The following is a 19,544-nucleotide window of genomic DNA, read 5'->3' on the forward strand; positions in this document are numbered from 1 at the left end:
ACCAGTGAATTAAAAATATTCTTTTTCTTTATTATAATTTATCATACCCTAATCTCATTCATCTCAGTCAGACTCACAACTTAACAATAAATCGGCGAATCAGAGACTATCGTTGCTATTTACAATATTTATGTTTAGCTTGCGACACACTTTAACAACGTAGTACGTAATATTTTAACGTTAGGTAATTATTTCTTTTAGTATGAAACATTTTAGTCGTGCACCACACTTCTTAAAAAAACCAACATAGGTTGTACAGTCTCATTTGATTGAATACCTCCCCCTAAAATATATAGGTAGTCGTGGAGATTACTGACAGAAATGAAACATAAAATGTAATGTAAGTTAAAGCATTCGAATCTGCTTGTAGTAAGAAAATAAAACTTAATTTTTTGTCACTAAAATGGACAAGGAAAAAATAATTTTTTTTCCTTTCCATAAAGACAAAATTAGGTGGTATTTTTATATAAAATTGTATATTAGTAATTTACATACGTTGTTAAAATATATCACAATTTTCAATTAAGGCGCTACTTCAGTCTAACGTAATGACTAAATAGCGATTTGCGTTACGATAAATAAATTATGTACTTCTGTGTTACTTAATTAATTAATTAACATCTGTGACGGATTATGCGGGGTGAGGCAAATGTGCACATATTATAAAGCTCACAGATTTCACCTTGAGTGCCAAAAATGTCTATAAGTACTACTATCCTTTTCCTATTGTATCACAGACCTCATCTTAATCTGTACTCAGAGAGTGTTAACACATTTCAAAATCATCAAAATGTTTTAAATTATTGAAGTTATACTTCTTTTAGTGCGTTAGGAAAAAATTATGAGAGTAAATTAGGACACTACTATTTTCACACCTGTAATTGAAGTTTGGTTTAGTTTACTTACAGCAGAATTGGCACTCTTGTACAGAAATTCCCAATTATACTTTGTAAATTCTTAAGGTTTCAAGCAATTTAATTTATGTTCATTCCAATGTTATATTTTTTAGAAATTTTAAAAGTTTTAGGTGTTGTAATACAAAAATGTTACTATAACGTAGTTATTATTTGTGACACACATTATTTTATTTTTTTCATTATTTATCATTGTTATAACTGGAAATTTCTTGACCACTCTAGTGACGATTGCAATGACAGGATGACTTTCACAGGAACGCCTTAAAAGCGATTTCATTATAAAATTCATTACAACAGAAACAATTAAAAATGAACTAAAATGGTATAGTTTATGAAACTGATGTATAATGATGGAGGTTTTATCTTGTTGAGGTCTGTTTTGTTTTATTTGGATAAAACAACGAGAAGTCTAGAATCCGTAAAATCACTGTAGTACCAAGAAACAATAGGTCATTTTGAAAATTAATAATATAGAAAAACAAACAAAAAATTATTATCAGTTTCACATACTACCTACTTTATCTAAACTGTCCTAAAATCCTCAAAAGTATATTAAACAAAAAATTAATAATGTTGATTCAGTGTCAAAAATCCAGCAGTCTTTAAGGTCACAAAAATAAATATTGGTAACTCCTTTGAAAGTTAAATGTATAATGATTTTATTAACATTGTTTTTAAATACTTGATCAGGATTTTAAGGCATAAGTTTAGATAAAATTGAATTTAACTTTTCAATGTGAAAATGAAATAAAATTTTTGATGTACTTGAAGTTGGTATAATAAAATATTTGATTATTTGAAAATTATAATTACATTTAAAATGTATACTTGATTTATACAATAAACTCACAGACTGGCCTATGTTCACCAAAACACCCAAAGGACAAAGCAAGATTGATTTAGAGACTAGATTGTAAATCATATTGTCAACTCTTCCCACTTTGTCGAAGCTATACACTCTTAAATTCGAGCTTTAATAATAAAAACGTAATTTGTATAATATAATAATAGTATATTCCTTACTCGTATAGTTCAGTGAAATTGACTGATATACCCTATTTTGGATTATATTCATATAATATTATTTGAATACAACGCAAGGCACAATGTTTTACAACGTGTTTATTACAGTGTGGCCGGAAAAGGGTGGGCCGATGCAAAAAAATCGTATAGTTTTTTTTCTTTTGTTGATTACCTTATTACTATTGCACCACTTTTTGGTAGATAAAAAATATTTTTGCTCGGATTAAAAATGGAATTCTCTAAAGAGAAAATCTCATTATCACTGGTCATTGATGTTTGTCAAAACTATATGCAAATAAATGTCCTTTTATTAAAATGTTCCTATTTACATATTTTCGCTTGGACAATCCTTTTCGGAACACTCTGTATATTAAACGCTATCATCATATCAAATTTAGGTCGATTGCACTATTTTTCATACGCATCCAATAAATTGCAGATCTTTAAAACAAAAACACACACACTAGGTAATCTATCTACGATTCCCGGTGTTGCTCTCATTGAATTTAAGACTTAAGCCATAACCACCTTTAAATGAAACCGGTTAAAATGCTTTACGCACAGCCTTCAACGCGTCAATGACCCCTCGCTACGAATTGCTTTAAATTATATACTACGTTCACTGTACTATTTTCTATTTGACTCAATTATGTCACTTGAGTTTATGAGTATATTACGAAAACTAAATAGATTGAGCAGGCGATGAGCTGCAATCTTTACGCGAACCAAGAAAATAAACCATACAGAGACCCTCACTAACTTTGAAGTAACGTAAATATTATGTCAAATTTGTAGTTGTCAAAATTTGACACTTCGCCCTGCATACTTAAAAAAATTACACATTTACGCTAACATGTATGAGATGTAGGATTTACATTGAATATAAATATGGGTACAAATCAACACGTCACGAAGCTTACGTTTTAGTTGAAGGAGAGCTCTGATGAACAAGCCAACTAAATGGAAGACTGGAGCTCTTTTGGTTATAGGAGTCATTAGGTTGGTACATACGTTATCAAGCCAGTCACAGGAAGCTGAAGACAAATACTATATTCGATTACTGAATCATATCGATTACAATGCGATGTGTTACGAGATCTATAATTGATCTATCAAATAGAAAAAAGTGTAACGACCGGAGTATAATAATTTTTGTACAAAAAAATTAAAACTTAACATTAGTCTTAAATAAGTTACGTGCTAAGGTAAGGCATATTTTATAGTAATTATAAATTAATTAATTACAAAAATCTATAGTACATAATATAAACTTTTATATACACAGTCTCGCGTAACTTAAAGCAGAGTTCTATACATATTTTTTTTACATTTAAAATTGTACACTTTAATTGTAATGGTACATCAGGGACGATTTGTTCACATTTTTCTACTAATGTGAACTTTATTAATTTGTGTATGAAACGGAATTTAAAGATACATTTATTTTTTGTGAAACTCTAGTGTCTAAAGTTTAAATGAAAAAATATAACAATTCTGTTTTCAATTGTTTCCAAAAAAGATATTTTCGTTACCTAACAATGTAATGAAATGCTTACAAAAAATTTACACTGAAAGTAACAATTTGGATGTTCCAGTTCAAAGTAAATATTTTATATGCGAATAAAAAAAATACGAATGAAAAATTGATTATCAGAGAGTCACTACTCTGCATCAAAATTGGGTAAACCAATCTGGGCGAGTATTTTCGAAACAAAAGCAGTTTTGATTGAGTTTTTTCTTTGTAGATAATCTTATTTTAATTCTCTAATCACAATAATTCACGTTAATAAAGACATTATTTTAATATACATAAATAAATTTCCAATTTATAATATTTACATCAACAATTATTGTTTTTTTTTTTAATTAAAAATAAATATAACCGATTGTACAGGTTTGGTCTAATGATTTGATAACAGTTAGTCGTTATGCTACCGATGGTACGTATGTCTCCACTGTGGATTTTTAATTTATTAAAAAAAATATTACTTTTAGTTGCATATTTTCTTATTGCATAATTTCAACAAGTATTTTGAATCACAGAACGTTTCACAGATAAGAAACTTTTATTTTGATTTGATTACATGTGTTTCATGAAAACTTATATGTTACATTTACTAAATGGATTCAAGTTCTTCAAGGCCTTTAAAAAAAAATAAGTTCAAGAACCACAGCAGTGACAACAAACCTTTTCACGAGATTTTCTATAACAAAGACAATAAACATAAACAACCACTTTTGACAACTGTGGCTATTACACACTGCAATTAGTGACACGAAAAACGCCCACAAAATGCCAACGTTAAAAAAACCCCTAAGAGTTAGCACGCACTGTGAAATATTACCGTGCAATTCTTTTTTGTATCGCTACAGAAAAATAAAAATAACGCTTGGCGCTTATTTAGTCTCGAATTTTTCAATCACTTATAAAGTGAGATTTACGATATAAATACCTATAACTCGTTAATCACACTTTATAAGTAGATTTTTGTTTTTGTTTTGTCCCCTTCAGGTGAGGCAAAGATTTATTGCCATACAGCCTATAGTTTAACTAATATTCTATTTTAAAAAAAGTTGAGCGATAATATTTCGCAATTTGGACTAACTCTTTTTAGACATTTTCCGTGTCACTATTTGTAAAAAAAAATGTCTATCAGTTAACTCGGAGTCCATTAATTAACAAATAAAAAGTTTTCACTTTGGTCCGTTTTCACCATTATTCCACTTTATCACAAGCCCGCACTGTTTTTATATTTGTTTATGTATAAATACATAGTCTTAGCGTCAGCTGGGAGGTGCTAGCAGAACTTCGAGCCAACAGGGGCAAGCTGTGACGTCCCGTCTCGAGTACTTAGGCCCCCAGCCTTTCGCGAACGATATCCTCACAGATCTAGGGTCCACTGGACCCACATGGGGCAGGGACACAGCTGGGGGGGGAGACGAAGGGTCGAAGATGCACAGGCAGTGCCCCGGAGCCACCCTCCATACTAAGAGGGCCTTCGCTGCAGCTGCATCCAAAGCTGGCGAGCTGACAAACACGGGTTCTTGACTCCGATTGTAGAGCCAAACTCCGTCCGATTCGAGGGACAGGGTGACACCTAAGCCGATTTTCGCTCGTGTTTTTCGCACCTGAAACGATACAGACAAAATCAATTATTATGATCCGCTATAGCATAATATAAAGACGGAATAACGTGTGTTAATAGCAGACTAGAATACAGTTGTCACCACCCCTCCTCTTGCCGCGGGTTTCGTACGAGGCGACTAACGGAATATATTGGAGAACGAGCTGTAGCGTCCTATGCTACTAACCCGTCTCTCCAGCGAGAAGATTATATGCAAACCCTCTGGTTTGTAGATGTTTAGTCCAGCAGTGGACAGTTGTATGATATCGATGAGAAGCGATACAAAAGCGACAGCGACGCTACAGTATATGGGTAGAGGCTATATATGTAGTGAAAAGGTATTATTATTACTCTTTATTTGTACACCACATGAAGTAAAAGAATTATACAAGAAAAAAAATAAAAATAGAAGCAGGATCCAAAAGGCAACCATATTGCAAAATAAAAATATCTGCCAGCCAACCGTACACAACAATGTGTTATGCATAAAATCTTGAATTAACGTGGCGGTGTTTTCGGAAAAACAGTGGATGAAAGTACGTATAAGAAAATTTAACTTATCAGAATTTGTACGTACATTTATAAGACCTCAAGGAATACGGCGATCTATTAGTAAATTATTAGCGTACGGCTCGTGTAGGTATGTAGTGGGTATCTGAAGTTATCGGCGGGGTTATCACACGCCGATTGCCGTATGCTCGCCGCTAAATCAATTTAAATACTAGTAGATGCAACGCACAATGTTCCGTGGTACCTACCGCACAACTGCGCTTGGTGTATTTTCGCTTGTACATTCCGCAAAATACATAATATGTGGTGAAAGTCCAACTCGATATATAGATCATTTAATAAGACTTCGACCAGACATGACTTCTTGTTTTATTTTGGCCTATGCGTTTTGTAAAATCCTTATTAATATTATAAATGCGAAAGTTTGTTTGTTTTTATGTTTGTAGTTCCTTCGCGACCTAAATAAACAACCAGTCTACTTGTTTTTTGGCATAGAATTGAAAGGACGGAGAGTAACATGGTTTTTTTTTATCGCAGGAGAACAAACTTTTCTAACTGGATTTGTAAAAAAACCGCATCAAACGCGGACGGAGAGCGCGGGCAATAGCCAGTACATAATATGTGGTAAAAGTCCGACGTCTGATATTATATCGAGCGTTTAGTCATCGATCATTCATAACATACGGTTTATTTTTGCGTGTTCATTCTGCAAAATACATAATACTTATTGAAAATTAATCTCGCGGTTAGTTTAATAGCACATTCAGTGCCGAGACATGGACATCGAAGTTAATCTATAAACTTGAAGACGCTCAGCGTAATAGCGATAGCAATTAAAAGTAATTCGCCGAAGAACCAAAGTAGCTGAATCAGCTCGTATAACTCGCTCGCTCGCTCTGAAGTGATACTGAGCTGGTCACGTTTGTCAGACTGACGGACGTTGGTGTCGAAAGGTTCACGAGTTGAGACCAAACTGAATGTTAGAAGCGACGATTTCCTGAAAGTGGCAGGAATCGACTGGATGCGAACTCTACGCGTCCAGCAATAGTTACTGTTTATTAGTGGAGTACATGTCAAATTAAAGCTTAGAGACATAGATAGAGAGTACTATTGTCGTAGTACCTTGTGATTTAATCAAAAATGATCTGTAGAAGAAACAAAATTACCGACAAACGACTGCTAGTAAAAATAGTTGACGTTTAGAGAGATACTGTGAGTAGAAATGTTTGCGTTGCTTAGAAGAAAGGCGCCTTGAACAACGGTGGGTATATAAAAGCTGATGATGATGTTTATTCCAGGAATAGTCATGTAAAGAAAACTCCATAATCGGACTGAATGGAGAGAACTTTGCTCTATCTATATGAATATCCCATAGATATACTATGGGATATGAATCCATAATGATGTGTAGAAGAACTACAATTACCGACAAAGTCACGGCTAACAGCTAGCAAAAGTAATTGACGTACAGAGATTCTTCTGATATAGGGAACATCGTTTAACGTTTTACGAAGCGACCGATAGATAATGGAGATTGTACTTAGTGCAAATATATTCGTCATGTTGGTACTCACGTAGGCAGCGGCTAGTTGATGCGATTCGAGGCACGTACAGCGAATTCGCGAATTTGGCAGTCTTGCGCCTGACGGCCATTCCTCGATGTAACGGTACTCGTATATTATCGATTTGGTGGATGGAATTACAATAATATTTGTACGCAGAAGTGCCATATGGCCGTGGCCATACTCAGGAACTTTGTCTTTTCGACATTGCTCTTTATTTGGCTCCATCGCATCCGATGTCTTTGCTAAAGATAAAAAGGCTTTCACCTATAATCTTCAATCACAATAAATTTTGGGTAGTAATGCGTTGGTGGTCGAAGTGATCCAGTTCTAAGTTTTTGACCCCTAGACGCTTCTTAAGGCGAGTATTGGAGACAGTTGTATTCTGGTCTGCCGTTACAAAACGGCATCATGAGAGTATCGCTAGAGTATTTAGGAATGGCAAGTCTTTGGATAAAGAACAAGTGGCGAGGTGACAGGGTAGGCGCAAACAGGTTTTGATTGATTGCTTGACAAACTGACTGACTGATTCGTTGATTGATTTAAGAGTAAGTTAGGTTCACTAGCACCATATCTGTAATGGTTACATAGTGAGTCCATTTAAGGAATGCGGAATTCCCCATTTGCCTGCAACGCCTGTGGTAGACAGAATCGGCTTGTCTTGCGCGCCGCTACTCCCAATGAGTATACAAATCTTCTTAGAACTTATTAGTGATGTTGGCACTTTTTATCAAGCAGATGGCCCACCTGATAAGCGAGAACCGTTGCCTATAAGCAGAGCAACACGTTGCATGCATAGCATTTATGGCATGCATAGAAAACGACCTACAAATTGCTCTGCGAAAAACCGGACGCGTAGGTAGATGTTAAGCCTCATCTGCCTGTAATTAAGGCTTATTAGGTATTCAATTCGAGGTTCTCACCTGTTCAACTTGCGGTTCCTTGGTGTCGAGCGCATCGACGCACAGTCCGTGCCTGCCAGCGCACGTACCACCCCCTCCCCCGAACACGTCCACCGCGCGCACGCGCACGCTGAACTGGCGACCAACGCGTTGGGTCAGCTCCCAGTACGCCAGTCTGCACCACTCTGTTTCCCAGCTTTGACGCTCTGTAACAAATGAGAACGGTTTTCAGTTACATCTCTACCTCACTTTATACCTACCACGACTTAGTTTACCTGGCAAAGGTTTATTAGACCGAAAATGTTCCGAAACTCCGAAATTCAAACTTAAACTTAAGACTTCTTAATCATTTTGTATGTAAACGATATTGACTCTATTTTTATAGAAAGTACTCTTTTTGTCGCTTGGAACTGATCTGGGATGGTTACATTATAATGAACAGCTTTTCAACATCCCACAGATAATCTAAGATAAATAAATAATAATAAATATACTACGACAATACACACATCGCCATCTAGCCCCAAAGTAGGCGTAGCTTGTGTTATGGGTACTGAGATAGCTGATGAATATAATACGAATAAATACTTATAATATACAGATAAACACCCAGACACTGAAAAACATTAATGTTCATCACACAAACACTCTCCAGTTGTGGGAATCGAACCCACGGCCTTGGACTCAGAAAGCAGGGTCGCTGCCCACTGCGCCACTCGGTCGTCAAAGATGGTAACGGGCTAACCTGTTAGAGGTAAGGAAGTTATATTAAACCCTCTAATCGGTTTCTAAAACTGTAAAAATCTTTGTCGGTAACTAACGGCCGAAGTAACTCCCACCAGATAACACCAGAGAAAATCAATACGAAATTATAAATGGCGAAATTGCCCCCTGCCGGGGATCAAAACCGCGACCTCCTACTTAACACCACAACGCTTACCGTCAAATTTATATATTCAGCCGTGTTACATCACATCACTGTTCCAGAGCGCGGATTTGGCTCGCAGCGACGCGTCACTGACGGACGGGCATCAACATCAGCCAAATTTTAACGTTTCTCAGAATTTTTTATAGCGGACCTTTTACATTAACATAGTATACCCTCTGACCCTACTGTACGTCGAGAGTGGTCATTAACAGCCCATTACTAGGACACTACATGGCACAGGTCTCCAGTCATTAGCGTGGACAGGATAATTTTTTCCCCCAGAGAAAAGGACAAAATTTTATCTTCTCGCGCAGCTGTATCAACTCCTGAGCAGTGGCGCACAGGTGGAAATAATATCCAAATAATATACGTGTAATAATAAACGGGGGTACTCCTCCTATTCTCTATTGCCGTGCTTCGGCATGTGTGGTAATTTTATCCCTTGTCAGGGGAAATCATGAGATAAAAATTTTGTCTCCTGCCTATGCTAGCCCGTTTCGGAGGATTTTGGGAACATTGTGGATAACTGTCAGACATGCCCTATGTTGTTTTCCTTTACCGTTATATTCTCCATCTGCATCAGCTACAATGATACAGATAAATAAATAAATAAATATACTACGACAATACACACATCGCCATCTAGCCCCAAAGTAAGCGTAGCTTGTGTTATGGGTACTAAGGTGACTGATGAATATTTTTATGAATAACATACATAAATACTTATAATATGCATATAAACACCCAGACACTGAAAAACATTCATGTTCATCACACAAACATTTTCCAGTTGTGGGAATCGTACCCACGGCCTTGGACTCAGATAGCAGGGTCGCTGCCCATTGCGCCAATCGGCCGACTAAATAGATAGGCCATTCATGGTGTCAACCTTATAACAGCCCTTATTTGTTAGAACTTAGGTTTAAAAAACTAGCAACGCTAGGTCTCTGCAATAGAATTTGGCAGACTTCCTATCTTAAAATTCGTTTCTATTCTATTCCTATTCAAATTTTTAGCCATCAAGAAAAATGTGTATATGTATTTAAGTATTAAACTCGCTTGCCCCTTTTAAAATATATATTAAACACAATAATGTATACGGTACTTAATAACACCCGATCGCCTGCTTTTTGATTGTCATTAAATATTAATTAACTATAGAAAACGAAGCGAGAAAAATTGTGATGATCTCACAACGAAAAACATAGGTAGGTATTAACCTAAGTTCTTTTATCAACATTGTCACACCAACAGGGCTTTTACCCTCCATCTAAAATGCTCTAAGTATTCTTATTTTTTCTTTTTTTGTGGTATAACATAAAATAAATAGAGATAGAAAATATTTATTAGAAAAACTCAGTACTATAAATCTTTGGAATCCTGACCCCTAAACTAGGAAATCCCGTATCTTAGTAAAGTTGCTCATTCCTTGAATCATTCATTGATTCATTGGGATTGATATTACGAGTAATAGATCGATATGGAGTGACAAGACCACTGCTCTATGTATCCTCATTTTCAGTTTTTTTTTTCTGTGGTGTGCAATGGTGTTCTTTCATTCATTCGTCAGTTTTAATATTGTCACTAGATAAAGTTCTAGAAAGAATACCATCAGAGTGTCTGCCGAGCCCCACGTAAAATGGTAGGTCGGGTGTAATACGGCGCCAGGTAGGCGGGCCGGCGATCGATCGTCAAGGTTATACCACCAGCACGTGGAGTGTGGACACGGCGCGATGGTACCTACCACCCACAACGATAGGAATTTATTTTGCAATCTTTACCAATATATAACATGATATAGTAATTCATATTCATATAAATTTTACAGGAGAAAATTTATTTTTATGGATTCGATTTCAGTATGCAACGTTGTAATTTGCAACTGTTTGTTTTAAACAATTCGCCAAAAAGAAGAGTCGTCGAGTGCATAATAAATACAATTTTATATTTTTATTCAAGTGTCACATAGTTACCTTCACATATCTCCTATATCAGATTAAATCATTAAAAGGAAAAAAATAAAACCGAAATACTTAGTAATGTCTACATTAAAGTATTATTCATTTCACTTTCGTTAGAGGTAACTTTGTTAATTTTTTGATATCTATAAAGACATTTTTAATTATTAATAAACGATTGGATTATTGGGTCGGAGAATTTGTGCAGTGTTCGGTGTTTTTTGACAAAAAAAAATGCCTATTTGGGATTGGTTTCGATTACTGCAAAAATACCTATAGAGTAAAGAAGATCTGCGTTGATAAGGTGAAAAAAATTCCACACAATCCATTTATCTTGTCAATGATAAAATTGTTTTTCAATTGAAAAACCAATATCAATATTCATCACAATGAAAAGAGCAAGGCAGCATGGTGGGTCTAAGATCTAAAGCCCTCTACCAATATGCTCAGAAGTGGGATATCAGTACGTTGATGAATCTCATTTCTGACTGCAGATCAGATCAGATTGTCCCCACCCCTTTTTCCGCGAGTATCATACGAGGCTTAAAGGGGTATACAACGTGTTAATAACACTTCAGAGGCTTCAGGGGTACATCATTTACTTATCTGTGAAATCGAATTGCTAAGTTTTTGAGAATTGGACATAATTTTCACTGAAATAAATCATATACAGTCCATGCAAGAGTAAAATCAATTGACTCCTCCTGTCACTTTATTAGGTACGCGTCTCCTAGGATATGTACAACATACACGTCTCAGCCTTTTATCTTCAATAGGGTGGTCATAAGTAAACACTTAGAATATTTGAATTAGTTTGTATGGAGATATAAATATGCTAATTTTGGTATATATTTTTACATGGTAATTTCTTCTAGTTATTGGGCTAGCTACCCGTTACTATATAAGTCTCCCTACTGTCTCGGGGGGGGGGGGGGGGGGGGGGGGGGGCAAGCTGTCCTGATCCCCTCCTCCTTAGCGAGGGACATGCCGTGGTAGTTTTTAGTTAGTAAAAAAAAAGGTAATTTCTTCTCAAATATTCTTATGTGGGTGCCCTTCAACGGTATTTCGTAATTCGGTTACACGTTGTATAACGTAACAAAGGCAGCAGCGTTCTCTGTGCTACTACTAATATCCACTGCGATCACCCACCTGTATGCCCAGTGTGGAGAAAAATTTAGTCCAGCAGACTCTGCTATAGGTTATAAATGAGTAGAAATGTATTAATACCTTCGCCATCAGTAGCGAGGGAACCCGTAGCAAGCCGCTCATGGTTCGTCCTCCTCGCGTCTTGTGTGTTCTCGCCGTGTTCTGGAATACAAAAACAGACGGTCAGAACATGAATTCAAAAAATTCTAAATTGTAATTTAAAATTCTTAAAGCTCTTTTGAATAGTCAAATATGTCTACCACCGGTTCGGAAGGCAGATTCTACGGGGTGTTTTCACTGTTTTTGGACACAATTCACTTCACGTTCTTTCTACCTTATAGTTCTGTTGTATTTGTATCTCTGTAAATTTTCTCTGTGGTGTACAATAAAAGTGTATTCATTCATTCATTCATTCATTCATGCTATTACAGCTAAATGAGGGTTCTGTATCTTATTTATTCTATGCTCGGAAAGCGGTAAAAACTCAATAGTTGCCCTTATCATCAATATCGTAGTATATTACTTAGAAAAAATGGATGTGAACGCTAGGATTCGAACTAGGCCCCCCGATAGTAAAGTCGAAGTCCTACTCACTGGGCTATCACCGCTTCACCTTATAGAACAAGTAAATACTTAATTAACTTACTCGGAAAAAACCTTCGTCTACTAAATTCTAGTAAAGTTCTAGAAACAAACATTACATAATACGTAAGTAGGTACGGGCTGGTAAATCGAGCTCGACTGGAATTTTTAATGTAAGGTATATATATTTATGTCGTAGGATAATTGGAAGACGAGTCTTTGCGAAAAACTTACGACGATTGCAAATCCTACTTTCAACTAATATTAGTTTATATCGATGGATGGATGGATGGATGGATGTTTGTTACTCTTTCACGCAAAACCTAAAAGCTCGACTGAATTTTGGTATGGATATAGATTTTACCCTGGAAAATGTAGTTTCCGCAGGATTCATAAAAACCCAAGAAAACGTGTACGAAGCCGCGGGCAACAGCTGGTGAGTGGAAAATGCAAACTAATACCCGTTTTCCCTAAACCTAGGAATTGCCTTAATAGAATGCATAGTTATTTAGGTGATTCTTAAAGAAAAAAACGTTTCACGAACTCAAATGTGATGTCTACGTAACGCGCCGTAACTTTAGTATTTTTTATTCATGATGAAAATCATATATTCCCTTGGTTTTTTTTGTAGTAGATTGACAGAGCAAGCAGATGGTAATTTAAAAAAAAATAATATATAAAAATACTACGACTTATGCACACATCCGCCATCTAGCCAAAAAGTGAGCGTAGCTTGTTATGGGTACTAAGATAACTGATAATATTTTTTATGAATATAATACACAAAAATACTTTTAACATATAGATAAACACCCAGTCACTGAAAAACATTCATGTTCATCACACAAACATTGTCCAGTTGTGGGAATCGAACCCGCGGAATTGGACTCAGGAAGCAGTGTCGCTGCCCACTGCGCCAATCGAACGTGGAAAAATGGAAAACGATCGCCTATAGACCGAGCAACACTTCGCAGAGCATACGAGTAATACATGCTACATACACGTGTCCCACTGAACCTGTGTATGTATTTACACCGGAAACCACGCCCTTCAGACCGGTCCCCGGAACACAGAAATGCTGATTGGCGGCAGAAATAAGCATGGCGTAGTACTTCCTCGGACGAGCTCAATCACAAAAAAAGCTCTACTAACAAGCAATTGTTAAGTAAGCGTTTAAATTGTTGTAGTTTACTTCAAAGGGTTGAGATTAAATTTAAAATTGGAACACCTCCAACACTGTAAACTTATACTCAATACTGGAGTTATGAAAAAAAAAATCCTTAATTTTGTAGCGGCGGCCATCTTGGACCGCTTTTCATCAGACAGCTAAAAACACAGTCTAATTCACCTTTTCAACATAAAAAATCTAATCAAAATCGGTTCATCCGTGCAGGAGCTACGATGCCACAGACAAAGACACAACATAGACACATCAAACTAATAACACCCCTTCGTTTTTGCGTCGGGGGTTAAAAACATCGAGAACAAACATCAAGACGTGACAACCGAGCGGGTTTATAAATTGGCTCGAAAAAAATTAGGTTATAAATTATAAAGTATCGGTAACCAGTATTACTAGTCCGCGATGACATCAGCTGGACACCTGCGGAGGTGAGGCTGTGTATGGGAGACGAAATCTGAGACCCCCTAGGTTTGCCGATTTCTTCTCGACGGCTAAGGGCCCCGTCTGACTGCGCGTATTTTTGCGACTGTCTGCTTTGAATCACCATAAATGGAAGTGGTGGAATGGTGCTCGATATTTATTTATTATTATGATCAATTTGAAAGGCTAAAAGTCAATTACATTAATAAAAAAGAACAACACAACAAAAAGGTAACAAAAACATAAGACTGAGCCAATATTAAAAACAAAAAAAAAGACAGTGTGCGAGGTATTGGCTAGCGAGCAGGAGCTGTGCTTGCGGCAGGTATGTGTGTGACCACGATCCTCAATCATTAGAGACTAACTGAAGAGAAATAGTTTAGGGAGTTTCTATAATAAGAGAGAGGGTTAAAGGATATACAGCCTAGACCTTAGTCTTAGATGTTGCTACATTGCCATTTACCAGGCTTAGTTATCTTAAAACTCTGTAAAAACTATCACTATATAATATTAGCAATAGATAACTAATTACCAATAGTATACCAATATACAATAGAAAAGGGGAAACACAAATAAAAACCTCCAAACAAAAAAATGTACATCACTGCAATTATTGTGTGTTGCGAGTACGTTCCGGAATTGTAGCGAAATGTGTGTAGTCACTAGAGAGCGTATTTTGCGGTTTTGTGTATAAGTGTAAAAAAAAACAAGAAAAAATAATAAGTCTGTGAAGTTTTAAAATAAGCCCAATTTGTTAAAAGAAAAAACGCATATTCTGCCATGAGGCAGAACTCTGTCTTCGTGACTTTGTCTCGACATACTTTGGCAGACATATAAGTCGCGAACTGTTCCTAGTGAGGCCGTATCCTAAAGAATTTTTACTCATATACAGAAATCAAAAAAGGCTATAATCGAATACGTGTTTTGATTCAATGCGTAACGTCTTTTTTTTGTCTATCATGTTAAGTTGCGACGCGCGACGATGTCGATAAAAATAGATATCGAATAGCAATAATCCAGTCTTTATTTCGTTTTTTTTTAAATGATTTATACCTATGTCGAACTAAAATATGCTTTCTAGAAGTCAGTACAAAATATAGCAGTACAACTGCCAAGTTTCTTGCCGGCTTCTCTCGGTGCAAGCCTTCCGAACCAGCGGCAGCCATTAAAAATAGACGTACGAGTACGAGATGTGAATTCTGATTTAACCGTTATTTTTTCGCTAATTTGACTTTTAGTTTTTTTTAAGCTTTAAACTTTTACCCATATTTTGTTTATTTTTATTTCCGGTTCATAAAATTTGCGCCTATTAAGCTATATCAGTGCTTTATATTTTGAAACCATTTTTACCAGTGGTGTTAACATTAACAGTTTGTCTGAAGCTTTTAGATTATTAAGTACACAAGTACCTACACTATTGTAGGCGTGTCTTGTATGTCCGCATAATGAGAGCTATATTAGCATATTAGAGATCTTTATCAAGGCCTCCCGACTGCGTACACATATTAATATATTTAATTACATACAGATGTCATACGGCGTAAACCGCTGAGAGGAAAAATTCTTAAAGTATTTTTTACTCGGTTGCGCATACCTTCGCCATGTTGGTGAATACACCACGCAGACATGCATTACAATTATTTATATGAATGATCTCCAAAGCTTGAGCTAGCATATAATATCTTTAATTAATTGTTATTATTATTAACTTAAAGTGTTAATTAACTATGCAATCTTTTAAACTTTTCTTCCTTATATTGTAGTACATCTATTTCTCTATTACTATAATCTAGAAGATAAAGTACCTAGTTTCGATTCTGATTTACAGTTCTAAAACATGGTTGCTAACGATGGGCGATAACAGCGTACGAAGCAGAAAACTATGCTCGAAGTTTCATTCTTTACGCGATCACTCCAGAAATCAGGAGATCCGTAGAAAACCGGCTAAGCTCAATAAGTTCTGAATCTAGAGTAGCAATGGACAGGCCACATCCTCATGGGCGTACCCAGCTTCTGGTCTAGGGGCGGCAAGTGTCATTTTTTTTAGGACAGATCGTCCGCGGCTGTTTTGAAAAAAAAATTAAGAGGGCTCTCTAGAGTCGAAATAAATAAATAAATAAATATACTACTACAATACACACATCGCCATCTAGCCCCAATTTAAGCGTAGCTTGTGTTATGGGTACTAAGATGACTGATGAATATTTTTTTATTAATAATATACATAAATACTTATAATATAACCACCCACACACTGAAAACACACTGAAAACATTCATGCTCATCACACAAACATTTTCCAGTTGTGGGAATCGAACCCACGGCCTTGGACTCAGAAAGCAGGGTCGCTGCAAACTGCGCCAATCGGCCGTCAAAAATTTAAAATTAAAAAAAAAATTGAAGCCAAAACTGTATTTTTATACATTTTTGTCCGATGAACATTGGAGTGAAATTTCCCCTGGAATGGCACCAAGGCACAAGCCAGAAAAAGGTTTGAGTTTCGGTCCCAACTTGCTATTCCATAGTTCTCAGCACAGGTAACGCCAGATATATGTGTATAATAAGTACACGTAAGTAGGTACGCACATAAATTGTTATTACATGAAAGTTTAAACAAAGATTCCACGTGTAAGCAATGTTTATGTTTGTGTGCGCGTTTCCTACAACATAATTATTATGATACGTTGAAAACTATTTAGTTTTCATTGTAAAATACAAAGCTATTGTGGGAAAATGTAAAATGTAAATCGTTGATGTTCGAAAAGAGCAACTGCTGAGTTTCTCGCCGGCTTCTTCTCGGTAGAATCTGCCTTTCGGACCGGTGGTAGAGTCACTACAAACAAACAGACTTGACGTTTCAAAAGTGCTTATATTAATAAGGCCTGCTTAAAATAAATGAATTTTGAATTTTAATTTGAAAAGCGCACATATTATTTAAGGGAAATCCCATGTGTATAAATATGTATTTTCAATCAGGTAAACGAATTCATACTGTTTTCAACTTCTAAAAGGCGGAGTACGCCTCAACGTAAAGTTTTCTTTTTTTAACGATCCTATTCCATAACCTATTTGATATTTTTTATTTGAAAGTTTGCAAATTAAATCTAAAATTGTATACCTAACTTTTTATTAATTAACTACAACCTGCAGTAGGTTAGCCTTTTGTTTTCTTTATCCTAAATTTGCCTGGAATAGATCGCTACAAAGCGATAAGGCCGCCTTTTGTATACTTCTTCTGTCTGTGCTTTTTTTTTATTCTTCTTCTGTATTATTATTTGTGTGCAAATAAATAATAAAAAGAAAGCTTTGTATTAAAGCTACAAAAGTTGAAAATATTAACAGAGTATTCTTTTGAATCTAAGTATGTATGTGTATATGGATTTTTTTTTAATTCTCTGCTACTTAACCCTGGAGTGCAATCTCACCTGCTGGTAAGAGAGGATTCAAATTCAAGTTTCGTTTATTTTAATTGGGAGTAATATAAGCACTTGTGAAACGTCAAGTATGTCTGTTGATTCAGTGAAAGATTACCATCTTAGCATCATCAGTGGCGTGCATAGAGGATATGCACAGGGTATGCAGGTGAGATAGCGCGCATGCTCTCCAGTGAAGAGGAACGGCACAAAAATATGCACAAAAATGCTAAGAAGCATCATGGTGAGGAGAGAGGAAAGAGATGAGAAGGAAAAGAGAGAAAACGCTTAAAGAAGGTCGGCATGAAGCAATTCCCAGCGGTTCCGTGCAGAACTGGCAGATTGGGTTGTTTTAGTGCGTCCAAGTCGGACATGCCCAGCCATTTGGCAGAAGTCCGAAGGGATTCCTCCTCGATTAATAAAAAAAAAAAAAAAAAGGTTATGCAGATGATATAAAATAGAGAAAACCTCCAATACAAGTTATAAAACTTTCGGGTAGGCTTTCTATAACTCTTATCCTATCCTTTCGTTATTTATAACCCGTACTGGAGATTTTTTAAAATTTCATATCATCTGCCCTCTTAGTGGCCCGTATGCACGACACTGTGCATCATCTCATCTGGGTTAACCTCTTAGAGGTGTGACGGTTATATTAAACCCATGCCCATCATCGGTTTCTACGCGCCACCGTACGTACCGGTACGCTAAATCGCTTAGCTGATCGTGTTTGTCGTTATGGTGGTAACTACTAGCAACGCCCGCAGCCACCAGACCGGACGAAAATACTTGCTAGGTTAAAATTAAATATATAGAACTATAAACAATGCATTAGATACAATGTAATGAAATTATATATGACAAAGCGGCTGACCTGTGCGCATAAAGCCTAGACGAATCGATAAAACTAGACTAGACTTGATAGTAGGATAAGTTTGTTAAAATACAATAAAACTATCTGTAGCCCATGGCTTCGTCCGCATTAGTATACATTTTTTTTTAAATTTCCGAATCGATAAAACTAGACTAGACTTGATAGTAGGATAGGTTTGTTAAAATACAATAAAACTATCTGTAGCCCATGACTTCGTCCGCATTAGTATACATTTTTTTTTAAATTTCCGAATCAATAAAACTAGACTAGACTTCATAGTAGGATAAGTTTGTTAAAATACAGTCTGTAGCCATGACTTCGTCCGCATTAGTAAAAATTTTTTTTTTAATTTCCGCGGCAACCTTTTGTTCTGGTTAAATTATATTTAATTTTATTTTTTTACATATTTTCATAATACTATGTCAGTCCTCTTCAGTCCTTAGGATACAGTGATAGGTCACTGTAGGAAAACTCATAAAAAGTATCTTATCTCGGTATCCAGGATACCACTTATTGACTGTCGGAAATCCTATCTAGAACGGTGCAGCGTTTGAACCACCACAACAACACCATTTAAATCAAGTAAATAAAGAAACAATCGGAAACATTGGTCATATAAGTATGGGTTTAAATCTGCGTCATCATCATCATTTCAACCCACTCACAGGGCACGGGTCTCCTCCCACAATGAGAAGGGGTTAAGCCTGTAGCCCACCACACTGTCAGAGTGCGGATTGGTGGACTCCACACACCTCAGAGAACATTATGGATAACTCTCAGGAATGCAGGTTTCCCCGTTTCACCGTTGGAGCAAGTGATATTTTAATTGCTTAAAACGTACACAACTTAGAACGGAGGTGCACGCTTGGCTCCCTCCTCCAACGGAAAGTCTAGGTCCTACCCACTTCTACAAGCGCGTAAACTGAGACAAATAGCGAATGGTGTTAAATCTGTTATCACAAAATGTCTGAAATAAACTAATTTCCTAAGGTTGCCCGGCAGAG

At 36.2% G+C, this 19,544-nt stretch overlaps 1 protein-coding gene across 1 annotated transcript in view; it reads right to left on the reverse strand.

The window, feature by feature from the left end:
* Positions 1–9: 9 nt before the first annotated feature.
* The window catches only part of LOC120626706 (mothers against decapentaplegic homolog 6), a 50,128-nt gene continuing 30,593 nt past the window's right edge, over positions 10–19,544 (reverse strand). Inside the window, exons 3-5 of the mRNA XM_039894337.1 lie at positions 12,153–12,233; positions 8,061–8,245; positions 10–5,069 (exon numbers count right to left, since the gene is read on the reverse strand). Coding sequence (XP_039750271.1) covers positions 4,725–5,069; positions 8,061–8,245; positions 12,153–12,233 — 611 coding nt within the window. The 3' untranslated portion in view covers positions 10–4,724. The remainder of the gene's footprint in view (positions 5,070–8,060; positions 8,246–12,152; positions 12,234–19,544) is intronic.

The sequence above is a fragment of the Pararge aegeria genome, chromosome 10 (genome assembly GCF_905163445.1).
Source record: "Pararge aegeria chromosome 10, ilParAegt1.1, whole genome shotgun sequence".
In the NCBI taxonomy this organism is placed as follows: Eukaryota; Metazoa; Arthropoda; class Insecta; order Lepidoptera; family Nymphalidae; genus Pararge; species Pararge aegeria.